Below are 22,192 nucleotides of genomic sequence, written 5' to 3'. Positions count from 1 at the left end.
ATAGGTAAGCCCCTCACTTAAAACATACGTTTTTTATTCTCCTATAAATTAATAATTTAATCGATATCTATATATTCTTGAATATAAACAATTTAATACTAATTAAAAATTCACTTACAACTAATTAGTTTATTAATTACAAATCAATTTTTATGTTCAATTTAATGGTTTTAGGATGTGTATGCAATGGCGGATTTAAGCTAAAACGAAACGGTAATTCTTATAGAGTTTTCAGAATGAAAATTGACTTTATTTAGATAAATTGGAATAATTAATTAGGTACTAATTTAGTAACTCGCTAAAAATAATCCTTTTCCGAAGAAAAATTAAGTCCCATTTTCAGAAGACAAGCTGGAAATTCAAGATTTCTTTTGACTTTCGATGGCAGGACTTTCTTTGTGCCCCAACCCAAACTTTTGTTATTCCAACTTGCTTGTTGACATTGTGGCTTTCATTTTCTTCGGAGAAGGATGATTTTATTGAATAACTGTGTGATTCACCTAATTTTAGTCCCTAATAACATAATTCCTGGGTAACTAATTCATACTATTGTTAATTACATTGTAGATAGAAATTCGTAGTTTCTAAAAATAAATTTACTAAGGTCGCTTACAAAAACAGAATCATCAAAAGAAAAGCTGGAAAATCATGAGTTATTTTGCCAATCGGGCATCTTTCATTGTGCCCCAATCTGAATTTTTGTTATTCCAGCTTGTCTCTTGACGTCCAGGTTTTCATTTTTCATTGGAAAAGGATGATTTTATTGAGTATAAATGTGAGTCACCTAATTTAAGTCCCTAAAATCCTTACATTGTAGATAGAAATTCTTAAAATCAAGTTTCTTAACCTTGCTATTTCGCCGATAATATCATTGCGCAAAAGTTGCTAAATTTACTTGGGTAATTTTTTCATAGCAATACAGAAATATACAATTATCCACGGTCTTAAAGAGCTGTGCTTGAAGAGGTCGTGGGATCCCGTCTCCTAAGAGGGGGAGGGGAAGGTTAGAGGGAAAATTTATATTTTTCAACCGTTTAAATCCGCCACTGTGTATTCATGTGTGTGTATGTACTGGAACTTTAATAATTAATTAATATATTTTTTAAATTAAATTAATTAACAAACAAATACAACAATTTATTTTCTTGTATTGTAAATATTTTTTTTAAATGTTCATGGAAAACAACGTAGGATGAGCAAAATGTGATGCTGAAATAAAAAATAATAATATTCCCAACGAAATTATTCACAATACATCAACCCAATATGGGGAGGTGAATTTATTTTAGGGGGAGGGGACATGCAAAAATAAATCATAATAATATGGACATACAGAAACAAGTCTTGAGTCAAGTATTTGAAGGTCATTTCAGAATGGTTGGAAATTTGAGAAGAGGCTTTGAAAAATTTTTAATTGTGTGGCAAATTTTAAGCTGATGAATATTTTAAACTTGCCGTGCAATTAAGAGACAGAAAAACCTTCGTCTACGTGCTAGGGACCCATTTATAGTACTTTCTTGTAGCTGTTAATTTGCCGCGCAATTAAAAAAAATTTCCAGGACTCTTGGTAGAGAAAGTTTTGAGTCGTTCTTAAAAGATTGTCAAGCACTAAGCTTGGTCCTAGATTTAAATTAATATGAAAAAAATTGTATTCTGGGACATCTTATGATCGAATTTCACATTAATGTAGACACATCGGATTAAAATATTAAATTTTTTTGGCTTTTTCAAATACTGATCAGGTAAAGGTGTCATTATCATTTTTTAGCCAGAGAATTTGGTTCCCATCAAAAACTTTAAAAGCCCATTGCCACATGGAATAAATTTAATGTTTTTATCCGGAGTGTTCACATTTTTATGGTAGGATTTTCCTTACTAATATGAATAAAAAAAATGGCAAGGAAGGAAGCGACTAATTTCTTCTAAAAAATGACGGTCGTAAAGAAATAGTTCGAACTCGACTGATATTAAATGAAAACACAATATTATAAAATTCCCGCCACAAGCGCTGTTAACTAAAAACAAACTTACGAGCCGTTTTTTCTCTATTATCTAATCAATCCCACCTAGGGCACAAAGGACCCCTTGTTTGTGGTATCTTACTTATGTATTATTATTAGCCCGATTTCACAAAATTTAAAATTGTTTAAATTGACACAACTTCGGAAACCAAGTACGAACTTTTGCGAGACGTATCATTTCAATCAATGAGGTTATAATAAAACAAAAAGGGGGTTCAATTTTTTGTTGTTCTTACTTGGATTATTCGTAGACCTAATTATAATATTTCGTGAACCCGATGATATCGATTATCGGACGAAATACAAAATTTATTGTATCATAACCTCATTCACGGTTCGTAATAACCACTTCCTTCACAAAAATAAATTTACAATGAAATCGAAAATGGAGTTGTCAATTGCCAATCAAAAATAAGTTTTATCACAGACACCTGGGTCACATTTCATTCAAAATGTAAATACCGAGAGACAAAGCAATAAAAAATAAAAAAAATTAAATACAACCTTTTATTGGAAGAAGTAATTCAGTGTCTGTGGGAGGACTTCTTACCCCTCTGTTGGCTACGACTACGGGATCGTCGATGATATGACCGTGATCGATTTCGTGAACGTGATCTATCTCTTCGATCATATGATCTACTTGATCGATGTCTGTCTCTCGACGATGATCGCTTACTACGACGGTCTCGAGAATTCGAGCGTCGCGATGAATATCTATCACGAGATCTTGAACGTGTTTTAGAACGACGATCTCTTGATCTAGATCGTCTATGAGAGCGTGAACTTCGATCTCGACTATAACTCCGTTTGTTACGTGTACTTTTCGATCTAGAATACTCTGGACTGGAATATCTTCGATCTTCACTATTTCCATTTTTCGAGTTTCGTCTCTCTTTTTTCGATTCAGTGCTTGGATCTTTGAATACTTTACCTGCACGACTGTCAAAGCTATCTGAACGACTTCTCGAATCTCGTTTAGAATTTCTACGTTCACTTACACTACGTCGTCTATTCCGTTCACCATGATGATGTCGATGGCTTCGATGTCGATGATGTCGACTTCCGCTACTATCTGATTCACTAGAACTATCTGATTTTGATTCACTAGACGTTCGTGATCTAGATGAACTAGATTTATCCCGTTTTCGAGATGCCGATTTAGAATTACTATTCGATACTGTATTATTTTTATTGATTGATTTACTATTTCCAGTAGAAGTGCCACTTCCACCAGCGTATGTGTAATCGTCTGTTTTAGGTAATTGTGTATTTTCATTTATAGGTCCATCATGGAAACGTGATTTACGTGGTGTAGGTTTTTCTGAATGACCTATAATTTGTTTTTTATTTACTTTAATGAAAATTTTATGAAAATCTCGTTTCGAATAAAGATCAAAGTTGAAATTAAAACATAAAAAGTAGATGAATTATAATTTTCAACCAAAACAATTTTTACGTGACCTTCTTAAAAGCCCTCTCTTTCGTACTCGTAAGACCTCGGAGTTTTTCATTTTCCCTCGTTCAAAAAGGTGGCTTCTGAACAAATTTGAACCTATTTTCCGATCTTGGTCTTTATTTGTATTTAATTTCAACCTAAATCTTTATTTTTCTGGCCTGATATGCGCTTTCCAGTTGTTTAATATGGTCTCAAGGGGATTAGTGTCTCACTTAGAGACTTTGAGAAAAATCAATCATGAAACGGAATGAAATGTTTTTAAATAACTCACCGTAATGAGAATTGGCTGTGTCTACCTGACTGTATCTCTCACCATCTTTGGCATTATTGCTACCACTAGGGTTTCCCCCACCACTGCTATTGTTGTTACCACTTTGTTCATGCTCGCGTTGTAAACGTTCATGTTCCAGTTGACGGCGTTCCATGTCCAAGGCATGTGCATCAATTTCACGTTCAGTCCGCATAAATTCAGCTTTACGGCGCCGTATTGTTTCCTATTTGAATTTATAATTTTTATTCAAAATGTTTTTGGCCGGAAATTAAAGTTTTTATTTCGTTGATAACTTCATGGGAACTTTCGAAAAAAGTCATTGTGAGAAAATTTGGTAGACTCACCAAAAGAAAGCCACTCACAAAATTTGATGTATTGATCATTTAAGAAAAAGGGTGCTGTCCTGCGGCCTATAAGAACATTAACTTTTTTTAAAGTCCAACGAAATAAAAACTTTTATTAAATTGGAAAAATTTCGCTAAATTTGAGCTAAAAGATTTTTTTAATTATATAATTCGTGATGAAAAAAATTTCTAAAAATCAATAATCACCTTGAGATTAGAATCGGAATCATTAGCATCACTATGCTCCGATTCGCTTCCGCTACTGCCACTCTCACCGTAGATTCCAAGACCTAATGAGATAATTAAATTCGAAATGAACAAAAACAAAATCAAAAAAGAAAATTACATGAAAACTTTTATTTTTTTTTAAAAAAAGATGCACAATGAAAATTTGAAATATAAAATGTTCGCTCAAAAACCAATTGTTCTCAAAATATTTTGTAATTAGATATTTAAAAAAAACTTACCAAGTTTGCCAGTTAAACTGGCCAATGCTGGCGTCTTCTGCGGATTCATTGCTGAAGCTTTCATAAATACAAAAGTTTAGTAATCAATGTGGCCAAATACTAAAATACTGCTTCTTACAACAACAGTTTTCTGGAAGCACACTTTATTTTTTTATAGGCTCTCCAGAGATTCTCTCAACAAAATATCAGATCAAAATTAAGTAAATTCCATTAAATTGTAAGATCAAAAATAAAGAAGAATTCTTTTAATCATTCACTATATTTAAAAATTATCCCAAAAAAAAAAAAAAAAATTATACAGGAGTGTATTATGAAAATTTGGACAAACATTAAAAGCAAACTTCTTATAATCAAAACTTTTTTCAATTAAAAATACGATATAAGAGTTCGCAGTCACAAATTTTGAACTATTTTAGAGAGGCCAACCTTAACAAAAACAAAGTTTTTAAAACACAAGAGTTTAATTTATCTGATTTGATCTTTTAATTCTGCTTTAACTAACATACAGGGTGTCTAGCTAAGTGGCTACATATGAAAACTTTTTATACCATGTATATGAAATATACATAGTATATTAAGTTTAGTCCCAAGTTTGTAACGCTTAAAAATATTGATGCTACGAAAAAAATTTTGGTTTCGGTATTCATAGAATCACCTAATTAGTCCATTTCCGTATGTCACTCTCAACGTTTATCCAGATATTTTTTAAAACTCTCCTGAATAAATAAAATTGTCAAAAATGTTTGATTTTTTTTTTTTTTGATTTCTTCACAAATCAAATTTGATTTTACACTGAAATAATACAATTTTTTTTTAAATCACAAGAATAATTTTTTGTTTGTTTATAAAATAAATAAATAACCAATTCATATGAAAAATCATAATAATTTTCGTTTACAAGTCTTTCGTCTACTTTGAATCAAAACAACAAAAAAACGATTTAACCTATGACTTATTCCCATATTTACAGTACCTGAGGCTCGATAACGTTTTAATTCTTCCTGACATATATTCTCAATTTCTTCGGTTGTCACATCCAATAATATTTCAGTCATCATTCGACGAACAGTTAACATCTGCGAAGAAAAATAAATTGTTTGAGATGCATCTTCCCGAACATTTAAAAAAAATTGGCTCCAGTAGGTTGAGGTACAAAAAAAAGCGAGAATAATATTTACCACATCTTGAATACGTTCTTCCTTTGATTTCGAACGTATTGGAGGAGATTCCATTTCAGTGCTTTCACGCTTCTTCATGATACGCTTCGGTGGTGATGTTTCCCGTTTGAATGACGGTTTAATTCTATCTTCTTTACCAGAATCTTCAGAATCACTTTCCTAATGAAAAAAAAAGTACTTTAATTGTGCGTCGATCACATAACGGCCGAGGGCTTAGTAATTTTCTTGGAAACGAAGCTAACACTCTCCATTAAATTACATTTCAAACAAACAAAAAATCAAAGTCGGTTCATCCGTTTAGGAGCTACAATGCTAAACACAGACATACATACACACTTAGCGGTCAAACTTGTAACACCTCTCTTTTTGCGTCGGGGGTTAAAAAATTAATTAATTAACGCTTCTAAAAACGTACATTTCTTATACTTACAAATTTACTTTTGCTTGGTAACGTAACCATTCCACTATCCGTCATAACTTTACGCACTTCTTCTTCCTCTTGTTTTTTACGTTTTAGGAATTCTTCACGTTCTCGTGCTTCACGTTCCTTATCAAGTTGTTTCTGCTTTTCACGTTCCATTTTTTCAAGTCCTTCTCGAATCCATGCTGGCAGTTGACGACGCTTTGCTGCATCTAATGTTACGGTTGTCGATTCTGGTTCATCGTCAGATTCACCGCCTCGATGTTTTTTATTGCCTTTCATACGATTTGATTGTCCGCTGGTCCAATAACCTGAGGCATAGCTATTCGAACGAGATCTAAGAAAGAATATTCAAATAGAACTGTGTTGTTTAATATATTTTCTTTTTTGACCCAGACCTTGTACTGTCTTAAAAATATGAATTTTCGCTGTGAATCCCGAATTCATTATGCTAAGTTAGTTTGGATACTCAGGTTTTTCACAAATATGTCGAGAAATATGAATTTTCGCTGGTAATAAAGTACCCAAATTCAATACTTAAAATGGTCGAATAAATTGTTTAAAGCAGAAATTAAACTTAGGCTAAATTACACTAAAATTACGGACTATGTTTAGCTTGAAAACTTACCCAGGATAATTTGAAGCTGTAGCATCCGTTGCAGGAAATGTGAATGGTGTAGGTAAAAGTGCATTTTTAGTTAATGCTAAAGGTGGAATAGCAGCTGCAGGAGTTGCACCAGGTACTGCAGGAGGAGCTGTCCATCCTGTATTCCAACCCCACTGCTGTTGCTGCCAACCCCAGCTTCCAGGACCAGAAGCTTAAATGTAATCGAGTTTTCTAAATTTTCGCTCAGAAAATAATGGCTTCAAAAGTACAATTTTAAAATATTTACCTGGTCCAGTCCAAGATGCTGGAGGAATTGACGGATCAATAATAGCCTCAGCATCATCTTTCTCATTTTCCACTTCCATGGGTGCTTCACCACCTTCAATTAAACTTGAACCGGCATTTGAAGAGTTCTCTTTATCTTTTTTTACGGGACCTATAGGCGGTGGTGGTGGAGCTGGTGGAACTTGTTCCGGGGGGCATGTTTCTTTCATCATAATCCATTGTTGAGCTAGAGCAGCCCAATCAACTTGATCATTCGATACATTTTGATATGCTGATGGGTTCAGTGCCCATTGAGTGGGGTAATTTCGGTCACCGTCCGTGCCGGAAAACATTTTTATATCACAAACTTGATCACTTAAAAATGAACACTTTTATTGGAACAAAACATATTTAATTAGATTTCATAATTTATTTTGAACATAAGTAAATTATTTGAGTTTTATTTACAATGTCAATCCTGCAGTTACGTTTCTAGCTTTAATTGGTATGAAATGAGATGATTATTTACGATTTTGTAGTAAAATCTGGGGACATTTCATTATATTTTATTATTGCGGTATTTTTTCAATGCACCAAAATATTTAAGGTAGTACGACTATTATCAAAGCCGTACTACCTTAGTCAAATCAGCAATAAATTTGTATACCATGTATATGAAATATATATAGTATATTAAGTTTAGTCCCAAGTTTGTAACGCTTAAAAATATTGATGCTACGAAAAAAATTTTGGTTTAGGTGTTCATAGAATCAACTAATTAGTCCATTTCCGTATGTACGTCTGTCATCACGATTACTCAAAAACGAAAAGAGATATCAAGCTGAAATTTTTATAGTGTGCTTAAGATGTAAAAAGTTAGGTCGAATTCGTAAATGAGCAACATAGGTCAATTGGGTCTTAGGTTTAAATGAACAAATGTTTAAATGTAAAAAATGTTCCTTGTGATAGACCATCAGTTAGTTCAGAGTAGATAGTTGGGTATAATATATACATAGATAATAAGTATTTATATTTATATTATAATCAGATGTCTATGAATGTATCTGTCAAAATTATTTGTGTTATTTCGTATAGTGATACTCATATTATGTCATCATATTGGATGCCCGCGTTTTTGACAGTTTAAAAAAGGTTTAAAATTTAATTTAAGTTTTTGGCAAGAAAGCGTGTGTATTTTTCCGAAATAAATTTTTGGTGTCCTTTCATTAGCAAAGTCAACATTTTGAAATACTTTTTCAAAAATGGTGGAATACCCTATTATTTATTTATCAATACTTAATAGAGCTCTATGGTTAATTAATATTAGAACTCTATAGTGGATAGTGAACTCTATGATTTGTATTAAAATTGATTGACCAAAGAGTACATCTAGTCAAGTGACAGTAAACTGTGTGAAACATGAAAATAAAGAAAATATTATTATGTACACAATAATTACAAAAATGTTGTGTCAAACTTGTAAAAGAATTAATTAATTAATTAATATATTCTAATATAATATTTTTATGAATTTATTTTGAATAAAATTAATTAAACTTTATTAAGAATGGAAGAATATATCGAAAATTATGTATCAGAGGTAAGACTCGATAATCTATTAGTACAATTAAATTAAATATCTTTGAAATTTTCCACAGTAAGATTGTAAACTCCTCGTAAAAAAAAGTCGACCTCTCAGGGGCGTACCTAACTCCCATTTGTGGGCGGTAGTTGATAGTTTAATCATTTGTTTAAGAATTATCAAAAAACTATGCATCAAATAAAAGTTCTAGCTGAAGTATTTGTACACTTTTCCGTTTTTTTTTTCGACTTTCTAGCCTTAAAGTTGACCGAGATATGCCAATTTTAAAATGGAATTTTTTTGCTCTTTCAATCAAATGAAAAATTATCTTTCTTGTAAACCGTTAGAGATAGAACAAAAGTTTAAATGTAAAAGTTATTCCTGATAAAAAAAATTAACAACTTTTATTTGAATCATTCTTTCGTAAACATCACTGTTTACCCGTGAGGGCGAAACTTAGGAAAAAAACTTTGGTTATTTAGTTTCATTGTACTATCTTTGTTCCACTTAGTAATCTGATTAGAATATTCGAATAAATAAACCTTTTTTAAATTACAGAACACTGCCTTACGTTCAAAATTACAAGCGAAAACAGAAGCATTAAAAATTTTAGCTAAAGAATTAGATAAATGTCGTACGGAACGTGATCAATTCAAATTAATGGCCGAACAAATTCAAGAACGTTACAGTTGTTTAAAGAAAAAATCATGTCATATCAATTTATACAGTGATTCAGGGGGTGGTGGTAATGTGGCACAATTATTAGGTGAAACACGTGAAAATAATAAACTATTGAAATTAGAATTGGAAGCGACTAAACAATGTTTAATTGAATCTCGTGGTGATATCCAAGTGCTTCGACAACAATTACAATCCAAACAAAAACATGGAAGTTTAACGAATGAAGATGTTTTTCCGATTCATCAACGTGAGGAATTGGTTGAACAACTTGAAAAACTTAGTGCTAAAGTAAGTTTAATTCAAATTTTTAAATAAGTCTACGGTTCAAATGATGATTTTTGGGATTAGAGGGATCTCAAGCTAGTTACGTTAGAAAATAAAAATCGGGCAACCTCCCCTAAAATTTTTAGAATTGATTGGGATAGACGCAGATCAAGATCTTCAGAAAAGATCCCACAACCCACCTTCTTCTCTAACTTAGATCCGTCAGTGTAAAAAACAACGCCCTTTGGCTTAATCCCAATAGTTAACAAATAGGTTTATTACGGCCATCGCTAAGAACAAAAAAATGTTTAAACAATTTACTATTTTAGTTGTTTTTATTTGTTTCTTTCAGACAATTCAAATGCGTGCTGATATACAATCATTATTGGATGAAAAAGAGGAATTAATAAAGGAACGTGACGCTTTTAAACATAAAGCACATCGAGTTAGTCATGAACTAGCTATTGCACTTCGATTAACAAGTCAAAATAATGGCGATCAAGATACAAATGATACTCAATTTACATCAAAACCTCCAGCGTATTTGGTGGACGCAGATGCTTTAGTATCAGAGAATCGTTATTTACATGAACGATTACAGCAAGCTGATGCAGAAACTCAACTTGCAACTCAAGCTCTTGCTAAATATAAGGTATTTATTTTCTATTCAAATTTTAATTTAAATATTTTTTCCTAATTAAAAAAGACCACGTTTGAGCCCTGTTACATGTTAGAGAATTTTAATATTCGAAAAAAGTCCGGATATAATATCATTCACTTATTATGATGGATTTAAATTCAAGAACAATTCGATTGCTACCTTATTAAATTAACCACGAATAAAAACAAGATTCAGAAACATTTTTAGCGTAAAATTTGAACATCATCCAGCAACCGAGGTCCCATTTGTTTGAATAACCTTGAATCTGTATTATCCGTAACTTACTTTTCGTTATAACTCCGTTGGACTTTTCGAAATATACTTAAATGACTGATTTTTGCTTAGATTTAACCCCTTTATCGATTTCCGTTGCCATTTTCAACATATATTTTTGTATCCCCAGGGCAAAAGCACCATTAGGCATCCTATAACTTTTGATCTAGAGGGAGAACAAAGCTTAATCCCAAATTCTTATTAAAATCGGTGCTATAGGTTAAAATTTAGAGATTTTGTCTTGGAGTATTTGTATTAAAAATAATTTTTTTGATATCGTAGAATATGTTGGAAACAAAACGCCGAAAAGGGATCATAAAATTGGGTACAAACAACACGGACATGATAATGTCCCACAAACAAGGTAAAATCTACAAACTAAAGCCAAATTTTAAACCAAATCAATTTTAAAAACAATTTAAAATTGTTAATTTTCAGTAAAACAATTACTAGAACGTGGAACAATGGCTGAATTACCTGTAACATCAGCAACAATTGCTGATTTAAAATCGTTATGTCTAGGACTACTCGAAACATTGGGTGATAAAACCTTGGCATTATCACATCAAAAGAAAGCGAATAAAATATTAGCTAGTCGTGTATCCGAACTCGAATCAAAATTAGGTAAAGGTTCAGCATTTCCATCACATATCTTATTAGAAAATTATAGTTCAGCGGAGGCAGATCGACAAGATGTATCTGACGAGTTTAAATTTTGTAAACAAATTCGAAGTAATTCAATTGAACTTACCACCACGAATGATGTTGTTGAAGTGAATGGAGCCGATCGAATTACGGATGAAGATGAAATTGAAAAATTACCACCGAAATTACAAGAAATGGTTGATCAAGCATTACAACAATTAAAAATTGAATTGTAAAGAATGTTAAGGCTGGGGGTACACGTAATTGTAAGGTTGAAAGACATCGAATTTGATTACAGTCAATATTTATTTTTTCGACATCGCTTCTTGGTAACTGCGAGTTGCAACTCCCTAACTGGCGATAATAATTCGTACTAACTTAAACAGGAAGCAGTTCCGTTTTCAAAATGATGAAACGTTTATTGTTTATATTTTGATCTCAGTTTTTTATTTAAGTTTTTAAAGATTTTATTTTTTCGTTTATAAACCATGAATGTTTTTATTATTCGTTAATTTTTTTTCTCGTTTTAATTCTAGTCATAATTTTTTTACCCTGAAGTACCTATTTAATCTTTCAAGGTTTTCGAGGCCCTTTTTCACATAAGAATTAGTTTTGTTTATTTTGATTCGTTCGTTTAGTCTTTCATAATGCTTGACCAAATATTTTAATAATATTCCAAATATAATTCCTTCCTTTATTGATCAAGATCCATGAATATCAGCCTAAGAACTGAAAAGATTTCAGATCGTTGTATTTTTCCAAACCAAATAAAAAAAAATGTGCTTAATTTTTATCAATAAATTTTCATTGATTTTATACACCAATATTTTATAATTTAACAGGAAACGTAAATACATGTTATAAACAAACGTAAGTACATCCATATTCAGGAATCTTGAGGCTTAAAGGACATCGATAGCACAGCAAATTAAATAAAATATCTGTTAGATTTTCCGTCAACTTCTTGAATTAATGGACTGTGAATTTACTTCTATTTAAATATGCTGTCGAATATCCAAAATATATAAATCAATCGTTGGTGCAATTAAAATATCGACAAGTTCAATTAATAAATAACTGGGACCAACCCGTCGAAACTGGATCCCTGAATGGCACGAGTCCTGAACACGAGGAAAATTTTAGGATAACAGGATAGGGAATCGCACTTCAAAACTCGAAATTAACGAACCCGTTTTGACGAAAGAACTTTATAATAATATTTTAATTCACCAAACTCTTCGCAGCGATTTTAATATAGTAGTTAACGCGAGTGTCATCCCCTAAACCCTCAAAATCATGTTCAATGGAACATCGAATGTGCTGTACGTCAACCATTCAAGTCTATATTTCCTGGGTAAAATACGTCTAAAAATAAAAACTTCTTTGCTAAATACAGTGCAACCTCGATATAACGAATCTGAAGGGAACCAGTAAATATTCGTTATATCAAGTAATTCGTTAAACTGAGGTTTGTTATATTGAGGTTAAGTTGGTCTAAAATTCGTTATAAAGAGGTAAAAAGTGTCGGAACCTCTCGCGACATGAATTACATACTATGGAGTATACTAACTGTCATATATTGGTGGGACTTTATACGTTATATAAAGGTTTTGAATTGACGAATTTCGTTATATAGAGGTATTTAAATTTTTTATGTAGTTGAAAATTCGTTATATAGAGGCTGTTCGCAAAAAATATTCGTAATGTAGAGGTATATTTTATATTGACTCTTATGGACAATTCAAGGGGATTGCGAAAAATTCGTTAAATCGAGGAATTCGTTATATTGAGGTTCGTTATATTAAGGTTGCACTGTACTTTCAAAATGATATTTAATTTGTTGATCTTAAAAAATTAATTAAGTACACATAGAAGCCATCATAAAATAAATTTTACAATAATTACGTTTAATTTAAATTTTATTTGTTTTTTAAATAATAAAAATAATTTATATTTTTAATATACAATAATGTACAAATAATAACATTACATTATTAATTATTAATTAATAATCAATTATACTACAACAGAACAGAACACAAAAACAACGGAAGAAACCGAAAGAACCGGAGGGAGAGAAATCATTTTAATAAAAAAAGAATTGCCTTTTAGAAAGGTTTACAAGATTCGAATTAATTATTAATTTCGTTTTGGGCTACTAATGTTTCGAGAATTACATTGCAAGTAGAGCACCTGTTAACAAAGCGGATGCTCCTAACATTGCATAACCAGTTAAATAGACTTCTTTAATTGTTAAAAATTTGCCCATGTCCCAACATAAATGTCGGATTCCATTACATGTGTGATAGGCAAATGGGAATGCAATGATACCTTTTCCAGCTAATAGTACAACGGCTGGTAATTCCCAACCTTCGATTGTTCTCGCTACTGTTTCGAAATCGTGCATAAATAAGGCGCTTACACCAAATATCGTTGCGTAACCCCATAAAGCTACACCTGAAACATAACAAAAATAAATGTAATTTATTAAATGTGAGACTAATTTTTGAGATTCTATCGGATTCTACCGTAAAGAATAAAAGACAAAACCGTCCCGGAAAGAATTAGTTCATTCTATATTCAAGACCCATTTAACGGTACATAAAATCTGGACTATATTGCTTCCTTTAACCGGGACTAAAAGGAAACAGTTTAAATAATTTTATTACCTGTAAATCTATGCGTAATTGACAACATGGATGTCAATTGTGGAGCATAAATTGTTAAATGAGGTGATTGTGGTCGACCAAGTTTTAAATTCCGTTCATTATGATCCTCGAGTACGGCATTTTTAATCGCAGATGTTTTCATTGTAGCGGTAACAATTCCATTCCATGGTTTATTCGGGTTTTTCATCAACTGTGGAAGACTTGCTCGATATAAACCAAAAGCACTTGATGCAAATGATTTGGAGCACATTCTATAAATATCAAATTTTTTAACTTAGTCAGTTATAAACTCAAAAGGGGGTTCAGACTTTTGATCATCATGTTAGGTGATCAGTTTAAAGTCAATAAAAACAAGTAATTCTTTTTTGGGTTCGGGAGTTAAAAATATTGTACAGTTTTATGACTTTCTGGTTTATCTACCGACTTCCCGGAACTTTGTGGTGGGAACTCTACTAGATTCAAAAACTAACTTAGATATTGAGTTTTTCGATTGAACGATTTTTATTATTAATAAAAAAAAATTGTTTTAGAATCCATATTGAAAATTTATTGCTAACGTTATCTTATCGTAATTTACGACTCCCAAAATAAAACATGCAATTAAATTTACAAGACAAGATTGTAATAGACCCAAAAAATTTGCAAACATTTTCCTATCCTTAATATTTTCAAAATGATTTTAACAAAAAAAAAACTTTGAAAAAAACTGTTTTTAAAACTATGTTAAGGTTATTCAATCAGTCACGAAATGTAGAAAGTAAATATCTCCATTATTTAAAAAATTAAAAATGCCCAATTTAATGCCATAATTTTATAAATTTTCAATTTACATACCTTGAATATAATGCCATTATGGAAATTGGTTTAACAAATCTTGAATTATGTAAGGTCTAAAACAATTTTGACTTCCACTCGTTGTGAATGTCCCTCTTTCTCTAAAAAATCCAGAAAATCTTTGGTTAAATACAAAATTTCAATTCGAAAATTAAAAAATGTTATCAAGAAAAACCATTCGAAAAATAGAAAAATTCAAATTTTTTTTAATTTTATTACTATGGAAAATTTTTAAAATACCTGCAGGATATCAAATGTATTATTATTTTACGGAAGCCCTGAATGTCTCAATAGGTTTTTTAAAAGACTTGTGGGACATTATGGAAACAAACTTTTTTGAAAATGTCAGTCGATAATGACTATTCTTTAATTAGCCACTTCCGAAACTGTCTGGAATTATTAATAATTGTGTGTCTGGATTTAATGATAATAATTAAATTTAATGATAATGTTTATAATTTGTCTGTCGTAGTTAGTTAAAATTTTTATTAATATTATTTAAAAATATAATGCTTTAATTAGTCTTTTTTCTCAGAAGATTAAAAAAAGATCCGATAGATGGCAGAACTAGGGTAGGTACAAATATTTTGATTTGCTATATTTTTATTTCCTGCCATCTTCTGAGGAAAAAAGCTAATTAAAGCATTATATTTTTTAAATAATATTAATAAAAATTTTTAACTAACTACGTAAGACAACTTATAAACATTATAAGTTTTTATAAACATTATAAAACATTTAAAAAAAAAAACTATTGAGACATTCAGGCCTCCGTATTATTTTGACAATGTCACGTGATTAATTTCTAACCAATCAAAATGTTTGTATATAAATAGTATTTGTTTGGCGTCGATTTTTATGCGTGGCTTCAAAGTGTTTTTTTGTGTGTGTTATAAAAATAATTATTATCTTTATTAATTTTTAAATCCTACTAATATTTTAATTTATAATTAATTAAAATAATTATTTAATTGTGGTCCCAATACATTTTATATTGTGTGGTTTTTTTATAACTAAACTTGAGTTTTATAAAATGAATTTTTCAAGTGGTGATAGTGTATCGGCGCGAATTCCTGGTTCTCGTGCATATTCCGATGGTAAAATTAAAACAATAAAAGGTGATTCTTGTATTGTGTATTTTCCGTTAGCCGAAAAGGAATTTTCAATACCAAAATCAGAATTAATTGTCGGCCCGATAACATCGTCTCGAAATCGATCACCGGCTAGAAAATCACCATCGAGAACAACACGATCTCCAGGTCGACCGAAATCTCCTTCACGACAACAAGTTGCTGAACCAAAGGCAAATGAAAAATCGAAATCTCCATCACGTACTACTCGACCAAAATCACCGTCTCGAAAAGAAAAATCTCCTTCACGGAAAGAAAAATCTCCTTCACGTAAAGAGGTTAATTTTTTTTTTTTTTTCGTAAACTTAACCACAAATCTTGATCATTATCCCCCCGAAACATTTTGTTGCGCAACATATCGTTCTAATATTAATTTAGGAAATTATCGAAACATTTTTACAAGTTTTTTTTTTAACAATATTTTTTAACAGTAAATTAATTTATTTGAATTAAATATGAAGCATTTTACTTGGTTCCAATCAATCCAATATGCATAGATAAGCCAAAAATTTGATTCTTTCCACAGATTTTGTCGAAAGAGTGAACTACAACTCTAGAGAGTGTTCAAAATGAACAAATTTAACCCAAATTTAACAAAAATATCATAAAAAATGATTAAAAAGTTGGAATAAAATTGATTTTTGCATAAATTCAAACTGGTGCAAATAACATGTATGAAGCTCCCGGACCAAATCTGTATACAGATTTCTAAGGGCCTCTGTTCGCTTAGTTGTTGCGGCTATCACAGGACACTGGCTGGGCGGCAAGCATGCTGAACGCTTAGGCTTGGCAGTGTACCACGACTGCAGGAGCTGTCATTGTGATGACGAGGAGGAGACAATGTCTCATCTTCTCTGTCACTGCCCAGCTCTTGTCATGAGGAGATGGACTTACTTGAGCCAGCCTCTCTTTGACGACCTCTCCGACCTAAAGTCAGTCGACGTCAAAGCCCTCCTGCTGTTCTAAAACAGCTCCAAATGGTTCATGGAGTAGTGGCCGGGGATAGCCCAACCCATTTACGGTATCACAACGGACCCTATGGTCTAAGTGTGTCCCACCCCAAGACAGCCACTCTAACCTTACCTATGATTATCCTAAATTTGCAACCAAACTTAATAATAGACTTAGATTTCCGAATAATTGGGATTTACTATGTTTTACATATCATTATTTATTTTTAGGCTAAATCAACCACAAAAGCAGAAAAATCACCACGTAAAGAAAAATACCCTGCACGAAAATCACCATCACGGAATGCACGTAAAGATAAAAATACAGAGCCACCTAAATCACGTAAAAGTAAGGATGACGAACCACTTAGCTCACGTAAAGATTCAACAACCGAACCAGAATCTGAATCAGAAAAAGATCCATTTTTAAATCGTTTCCGTAATAGATCTCGAAAACGATCTGATGATGAAAAACAAACTGCAAGAGTATCGCCTTTAAATACGGTAAATGGTGTTGTTGAGAAAGTTAGCTCATCGATTGGAGTTATGACTCGACGTGCATTGCGAACCGCTTCACAACCGAAGGAAATCGAAAAAATTATACATTATCAAGATACAATCGAACAAATTTATCGCAATGAATTCTCTGATAACGAAGTTGAACCAGTTTTTGAAACGTTTAAAACAAAGAAAGCTTCAACACCGCTTCCAGTATCAAAAGAACCGTTATCACGTAGCGTTCCCACAATTAAAATTGAAAAGGAATTTGGTGGAACATTAGGAACAATATTCTTTGCAATTGTTGCCGTTTTATTCCCTATTTGGCTCCAATTATGGTGTAACAAAGATCATTGCGAGTACACGAAAATACCCGATTTGAAACCAGTACTCAAAAATTGGAGAAAATTATTTGATTTGGAGGTAGCTCTAGTTTATGTGGGTTTCCAGTTATTGTACGCACTATTATCGATTCTACCGATAGGTGGACGAATTGTAGAAGGTCCGCTATCGAAGTATGGTAAAATTCGTTTACGTGCAAACGGTTTATTCTCGTTTGTTGTGGTTACAGCGATTATTTTTGGTTTGGAATATAAAAATATACGAGCATTGAATTTGATTTATGAAAAACAATTTCAATTTTTAATAGTTGCGATAATTTTTGGAATAGCACAAGCGATTTTCTTGTACATTCGTAGTTCGTTTGTACCGTTGGGCAGTTTAAATGTTCAAGCTAATACTGATAGTCGTTTTTATAATTTCTTTATGGGTTGTGAATTGAATCCACGAATTTTTGGATTGTTTGATGTGAAACAATTGTTGATACGAACTTCAGCACATGTTGCGGTAAGTAAAAATCGGGAGGGCATTCTTTAAATTCAAGGGTTATATCTAGTTATAATTTTCAAAGAATTGATATTTGCATAGTCGGAATATACATACAGTGTGTCCCCGGATAGAGGTAACTATACTTGTAAATTTTCTTATTTTCTTATTTCATTCTTTATAAGAAGTTTTGCTTATTCTGAAAAGTATGTATGAATATTTAAAACTTCTTATGACTTTTTTTCTTAAAATGCAAAATAAGGAAATTTACAAGTATAGTTACCTCTATCCGGGGACACACTATATAACCTCTTCAGGATCCACAGTAAAAATATTTAGCAAGATTTATACAAATAACTTGAGCCGATTTCGGTAAAAATAATTAAAAATTTTTTAGGTTTACTCCCCAAAAATACTTTCGAAATGAATCATTTAAATATCTCTGTATATATTATTTTTGTATTTTTTCTAGGTCCTTATTTATTTGGCATACTTGGTTCGATCTGCTGGTGTAATTTCACCTTTTGACTTGAGGTTGGAGACAATTGTTGTGAAACCGACTTTAATAACAATTTGTCTAATTCAGATGTACTTCTTCATTGATGTTTTAATCTTTGAAAATATATGGTTATCAAGTTTTGAAATTCAAAGCGAAGGTGTTGGATTTATGAGCACTGTTGGGTAAGAAATTTACATAAACTATAAATATCTTTACGAATTCGAGCTCACTTAATCATTTCTCTGTTAAATAACTTCCCACAATATTTGTTAAACTTATCCAAATATTATTTGAATACCAATAAAGTAGAAATTTTAAAAAATTGTATACTTATCGTTTAATTTTTTTTCTAGATATGGAATTTGGCCATTTTCAGTAACTTTAATTGGCAAATATATTTTCGAACACAATATTGAACGACCATTATGGGTTTTAGCTATAATAGTCATCTTATATGCAATTGGTTTAACTATTTATCATGGTAGCAATAGCCAGAAACATGAATTCCGGAAAAATCCATTTAATCCAGCATTAGCACGTAAGTACTTACCTAATACATTCCTTAAAAAAAGAAAAGTGATACTTTTTGTTTCGTTAAAAATACTCATTTGCAGGCAACTTTGTTATACTTGGTGATTTAAAAGCCATGAAACACGCACAGCCCAGGGAGAAATCCCAACGATGAAGCTGTGAGCTTTCTCCGTGGTGTCTCTGGCCTCTTCAGAATCCTATAGTTCATACAATTTTAACAGCGCCTCTAATCCGAAGACATCTCGTCTTCGAGTGACAGGTCGTTCTCAAGGACGGCACGGAGGACTCTTGTTCTAGGTGCTAGGAACGCACTTGTGGTACCCCTCTTTATGTTATTATTATTATTATGAAACACGCTTCCCGAAAGGTTTTCAATATTTTCCGGTTTATTAATTCGATTATATGGTGTATTTTTAACGAAACAAAAAGTGTCGCGTTTTTATTATTGCGAAACGTATTATTTTCGAATTAACTATAGCTTTTAATTAATTTTAAAACTTTGAATTTTATAGATTTAGAAACAATTCCAACGATGCAAGGTAAAAAACTTCTAGTATCCGGTTATTGGGGTGTTGTACGACATCCAAACTATGCTGGTGACATATTAATGGAATTAGCATGGTCAAGTATTGCACCATTAAGTCCAGCTGCATTAGTTGCACTTCCATTTGCATTAGCATTCTTCATACATCGTGCAGCACGTGATCATGCACGATGCAAACAAAAGTATGGATCAGCATGGGATCGATACTGTGAACGTGTTAAATATGTTTTAATACCAAAAGTGTATTAAGGAATAAAATAACCCAAAGAAAGGTTGTTTTTTAGGATTTAATTTACTTAATTTTTAAGGCTTTTTATCCCTCAAAATGTATATTTAAAAAAAAATATATATATAAACCTTTGTCTATCCAAAGTTTTTTTCAGCACTTTGTCGTATTGAATCGAATCGAATTATTCGTTTTATGAATAATTTGGGTCAATATTTTAAGCACAACAATGGAGCTGCGGACATCTCGAAAACTTTCCGTGTTCACAGTGTTTAGATTAAACGACTCTCATACTTTCTAGAAAATATCGAAACCATAAAATAATGTTTTTGTTGCGAAAATCTTGAAAAAATTATTATAAATTTAAAGACTGTGTTTAGCGGAGGTCTTCAAGATGAACGTATCTCAGATATTTTAGAATTTTAAAGACGTGGGGAAAATTAAATTTTCTCCACGTCTTTAAGTCATTGTATATTTTGAGTTCTTTCATCTCAAATGTCTCTGTATAGAAACATTAATTTTTGAGTTGAAAGTTCTGTTTTATCCAAACTTTGAACACACAATTTTTTATTACTTTTTAATTTTACAGCATAAATTCTGGATTAGATTAATTTTCACAATTTGATGTTAAATGGGACTTTATTATTTTCCCAGATTTAAAATTTAATAGGACATTTCATATAATACGTATACATAAAGGACATATCATTAATTTTAAGATCCTGTAGACGATCTCCTAGGGGTCCTCCAAAAAAAAGGTGTCTGTCAATGAGCACCATATCTCTGGCTCTAATTTGATGATATACGCACGCTTTTCTTGAACTTTTTCAAGCGGAATGTGTTTTTTATTAAGTCAAAAATGTATTTTAATGTGTAGAACTTTTAAAGTTCAATTACTTTCCATTTTAACATCGATTTTTGAAAATCAGTCGTAATTTTTTTTTTAGTTTTTAAAACGATCGATTAAGGCATTAAATGATTTTATATAATAATTAATATATAGGCTAAATATTTTTAGGCTTACGCACAATCTTGACTTCACACTTGGATAAGATGACCCAAGAGATGTTTATTTAATTAGGGTAAAAATTCATAGAGATTTATACGATCATCAAAAGTATGAAAGGCAAATTTTAAATACACAAAATTTCAAGTTTTCAAATAAGTTATTTTGGTTCCAACTTGGATAATTTTTCGTAGAGATAAAGCTGTCTTTCAATACTTTTGATGAGTGTATTTTTTGTAGTGATACACTTTATTATTTTTGATGAGTGTATTTCTAAGGAAAAGCTGAATCAATTTAAACATAAAATTCAAGTTGTGATTAGAGATTTTAGTTGTGTATGTACCTGGTTTTTAGGGATGAGTGTTTACTTGAGATCTCGAGGCTATTTTTCAGTTTTCAACGTCACATTCATGTATTTTTTGTGAGTTGAATATCGAAAATAAATTTCGAGACAATTTAAAGTAGATAACTCCCTGTATATAAGATTAACAAAGTTAAAGGATTTTAATCTGAGAACGCACCCATCTCAGAAAACAAAGAAATAAAAAACAAATATTTTTTAATATGTGATTTATTCAATTATGTATTAGATTTGTTTGTTTCTACCAAATACAGAACAGAGATCATTCTTTAATTCATCATAATCCGCTCAAAAATCCATATTTTTATATAGGTGTTTCCGCCATTTTGGTGTTTTATACTAGAAGTTAATGTATTTTACAAATGATACATGAAAACATCTCCAAATCATAGCGCAATTCAAAAAGGATCTTAATTCTGTATTTGTTAGAAATAAAATTTTTGTCTACAAGTAGATTATGTAACGATATCTTTATATTAAATTTATTAATCATCGAATCTTCGATTAAATTGTTTATATATTTGGAAAGGAAGAAGGAAATATTATATGAAACTTCGATCTAGAATATATGGCGTACAGAGGGAAACGAGTCTAGAATAAACGTAACGTCACACAAAATACATCACTGTTTTAATAAAAGTAATTTTAATAATTTAATCGAATGGTGTGACAATCGATTTCTGATTACCTTTTACACGTGTTCCTCTACTAATACAAACAGGATGAAACTCGACCTGCAAAATATGAAAATATTATTCGAGGTTCTGAAGACAGAGAATTTTATAATAGCCTGAATTGAATTCTAAAAATCGGATTCTTTATCGAAATGTGAGAATGTATATATATAGGGTGTCCCTTTTTAAATTGAAATATGCTTGAAACTTGATAAATAAATTTAATCGAGGAAAATTCTTCAAGCGAAAAAAATCGAGTGTGTAGGGCACATCTTACGTAGGCATTAAACTTGATCTAGGTTTTCAGACT

At 31.3% G+C, this 22,192-nt stretch overlaps 4 protein-coding genes across 8 annotated transcripts; 2 read left to right on the top strand and 2 right to left on the bottom strand.

The window, feature by feature from the left end:
- Positions 1 to 1,777: 1,777 nt before the first annotated feature.
- On the bottom strand, positions 1,778 to 7,517 carry LOC123299810 (arginine/serine-rich protein PNISR). Of its 2 annotated transcripts, none has more exons than XM_044882177.1 (9): positions 7,052 to 7,517; positions 6,787 to 6,976; positions 6,168 to 6,495; positions 5,738 to 5,896; positions 5,533 to 5,635; positions 4,560 to 4,616; positions 4,300 to 4,382; positions 3,749 to 3,971; positions 1,778 to 3,351 (listed from the first exon to the last, which is right to left on the bottom strand). In XM_044882177.1, exons 1-9 carry the CDS (start codon positions 7,380 to 7,382, stop codon positions 2,546 to 2,548), a joined length of 2,280 nt encoding a protein of 759 aa, XP_044738112.1. In that variant the 5' UTR covers positions 7,383 to 7,517; the 3' UTR covers positions 1,778 to 2,545. The 2 variants fall into 2 exon arrangements, with proteins under 2 accessions (XP_044738112.1, XP_044738113.1); XM_044882178.1 differs by having other exon boundaries at positions 6,168 to 6,480.
- A 1,072-nt stretch (positions 7,518 to 8,589) lies between these two features.
- Positions 8,590 to 11,928, top strand: LOC123301669 (coiled-coil domain-containing protein 149). 2 transcript variants are annotated; one of them, XM_044884514.1, is made up of 6 exons: positions 8,590 to 8,629; positions 9,170 to 9,580; positions 9,909 to 10,038; positions 10,096 to 10,208; positions 10,773 to 10,854; positions 10,929 to 11,928. In XM_044884514.1, the coding sequence occupies exons 1-6, from the start codon at positions 8,597 to 8,599 to the stop codon at positions 11,369 to 11,371; spliced, it is 1,212 nt and encodes a 403-aa protein (XP_044740449.1). In that variant the 5' UTR covers positions 8,590 to 8,596; the 3' UTR covers positions 11,372 to 11,928. The 2 variants fall into 2 exon arrangements, with proteins under 2 accessions (XP_044740449.1, XP_044740448.1); XM_044884513.1 differs by having other exon boundaries at positions 9,909 to 10,208.
- A 1,209-nt stretch (positions 11,929 to 13,137) lies between these two features.
- On the bottom strand, positions 13,138 to 14,948 carry LOC123301670 (succinate dehydrogenase cytochrome b556 subunit-like). 2 transcript variants are annotated; one of them, XM_044884516.1, is made up of 4 exons: positions 14,879 to 14,948; positions 14,639 to 14,739; positions 13,805 to 14,055; positions 13,138 to 13,592 (listed from the first exon to the last, which is right to left on the bottom strand). In XM_044884516.1, the coding sequence occupies exons 2-4, from the start codon at positions 14,653 to 14,655 to the stop codon at positions 13,309 to 13,311; spliced, it is 552 nt and encodes a 183-aa protein (XP_044740451.1). In that variant the 5' UTR covers positions 14,656 to 14,739; positions 14,879 to 14,948; the 3' UTR covers positions 13,138 to 13,308. The 2 variants fall into 2 exon arrangements, with proteins under 2 accessions (XP_044740451.1, XP_044740450.1); XM_044884515.1 differs by lacking the exon at positions 14,879 to 14,948 and having other exon boundaries at positions 14,639 to 14,797.
- Positions 14,949 to 15,633: 685 nt separating this feature from the next.
- On the top strand, positions 15,634 to 20,981 carry LOC123301668 (delta(14)-sterol reductase TM7SF2). 2 transcript variants are annotated; one of them, XM_044884511.1, is made up of 5 exons: positions 15,634 to 16,023; positions 16,948 to 18,062; positions 18,514 to 18,722; positions 18,894 to 19,078; positions 19,584 to 20,981. In XM_044884511.1, the coding sequence occupies exons 1-5, from the start codon at positions 15,672 to 15,674 to the stop codon at positions 19,862 to 19,864; spliced, it is 2,142 nt and encodes a 713-aa protein (XP_044740446.1). In that variant the 5' UTR covers positions 15,634 to 15,671; the 3' UTR covers positions 19,865 to 20,981. The 2 variants fall into 2 exon arrangements, with proteins under 2 accessions (XP_044740446.1, XP_044740445.1); XM_044884510.1 differs by having other exon boundaries at positions 15,634 to 16,046; positions 16,950 to 18,062.
- The last annotated feature ends 1,211 nt before the right edge of the window (positions 20,982 to 22,192 follow it).

This window comes from Chrysoperla carnea, chromosome 5, assembly GCF_905475395.1.
Source record: "Chrysoperla carnea chromosome 5, inChrCarn1.1, whole genome shotgun sequence".
Lineage (NCBI taxonomy): Eukaryota > Metazoa > Arthropoda > Insecta > Neuroptera > Chrysopidae > Chrysoperla > Chrysoperla carnea.
This window is presented reverse-complemented; position numbering and strand designations above follow the sequence as displayed.

Bases quoted from the DNA above. Each gene is read 5' to 3' on its own strand.
- LOC123299810 (XM_044882177.1), bottom strand. From the start codon at position 7,382: ATGTTTTCCGGCACGGACGGTGACCGAAATTACCCCACTCAATGGGCA. The intron at 3,972-4,299 runs GTGATTATTGAT...AAATTCAAATAG, and splicing joins ATTCCGATTCTAATCTCAAG to GAAACAATACGGCGCCGTAA. The intron at 3,352-3,748 runs GTGAGTTATTTA...AACAAATTATAG, and splicing joins CACAGCCAATTCTCATTACG to GTCATTCAGAAAAACCTACA.
- LOC123301669 (XM_044884513.1), top strand. From the start codon at position 8,597: ATGGAAGAATATATCGAAAATTATGTATCAGAG. The intron at 8,630-9,169 runs GTAAGACTCGAT...TTTAAATTACAG, and splicing joins TCGAAAATTATGTATCAGAG to AACACTGCCTTACGTTCAAA. The intron at 9,581-9,908 runs GTAAGTTTAATT...TGTTTCTTTCAG, and splicing joins TTGAAAAACTTAGTGCTAAA to ACAATTCAAATGCGTGCTGA.
- LOC123301670 (XM_044884516.1), bottom strand. The intron at 13,593-13,804 runs GTAATAAAATTA...GTTATGTTTCAG, and splicing joins AATTACGCATAGATTTACAG to GTGTAGCTTTATGGGGTTAC.
- LOC123301668 (XM_044884510.1), top strand. From the start codon at position 15,672: ATGAATTTTTCAAGTGGTGATAGTGTATCGGCGCGAATTCCTGGTTCT. The intron at 18,063-18,513 runs GTAAGTAAAAAT...TATTTTTTCTAG, and splicing joins GAACTTCAGCACATGTTGCG to GTCCTTATTTATTTGGCATA. The intron at 18,723-18,893 runs GTAAGAAATTTA...TTTTTTTTCTAG, and splicing joins GGATTTATGAGCACTGTTGG to ATATGGAATTTGGCCATTTT.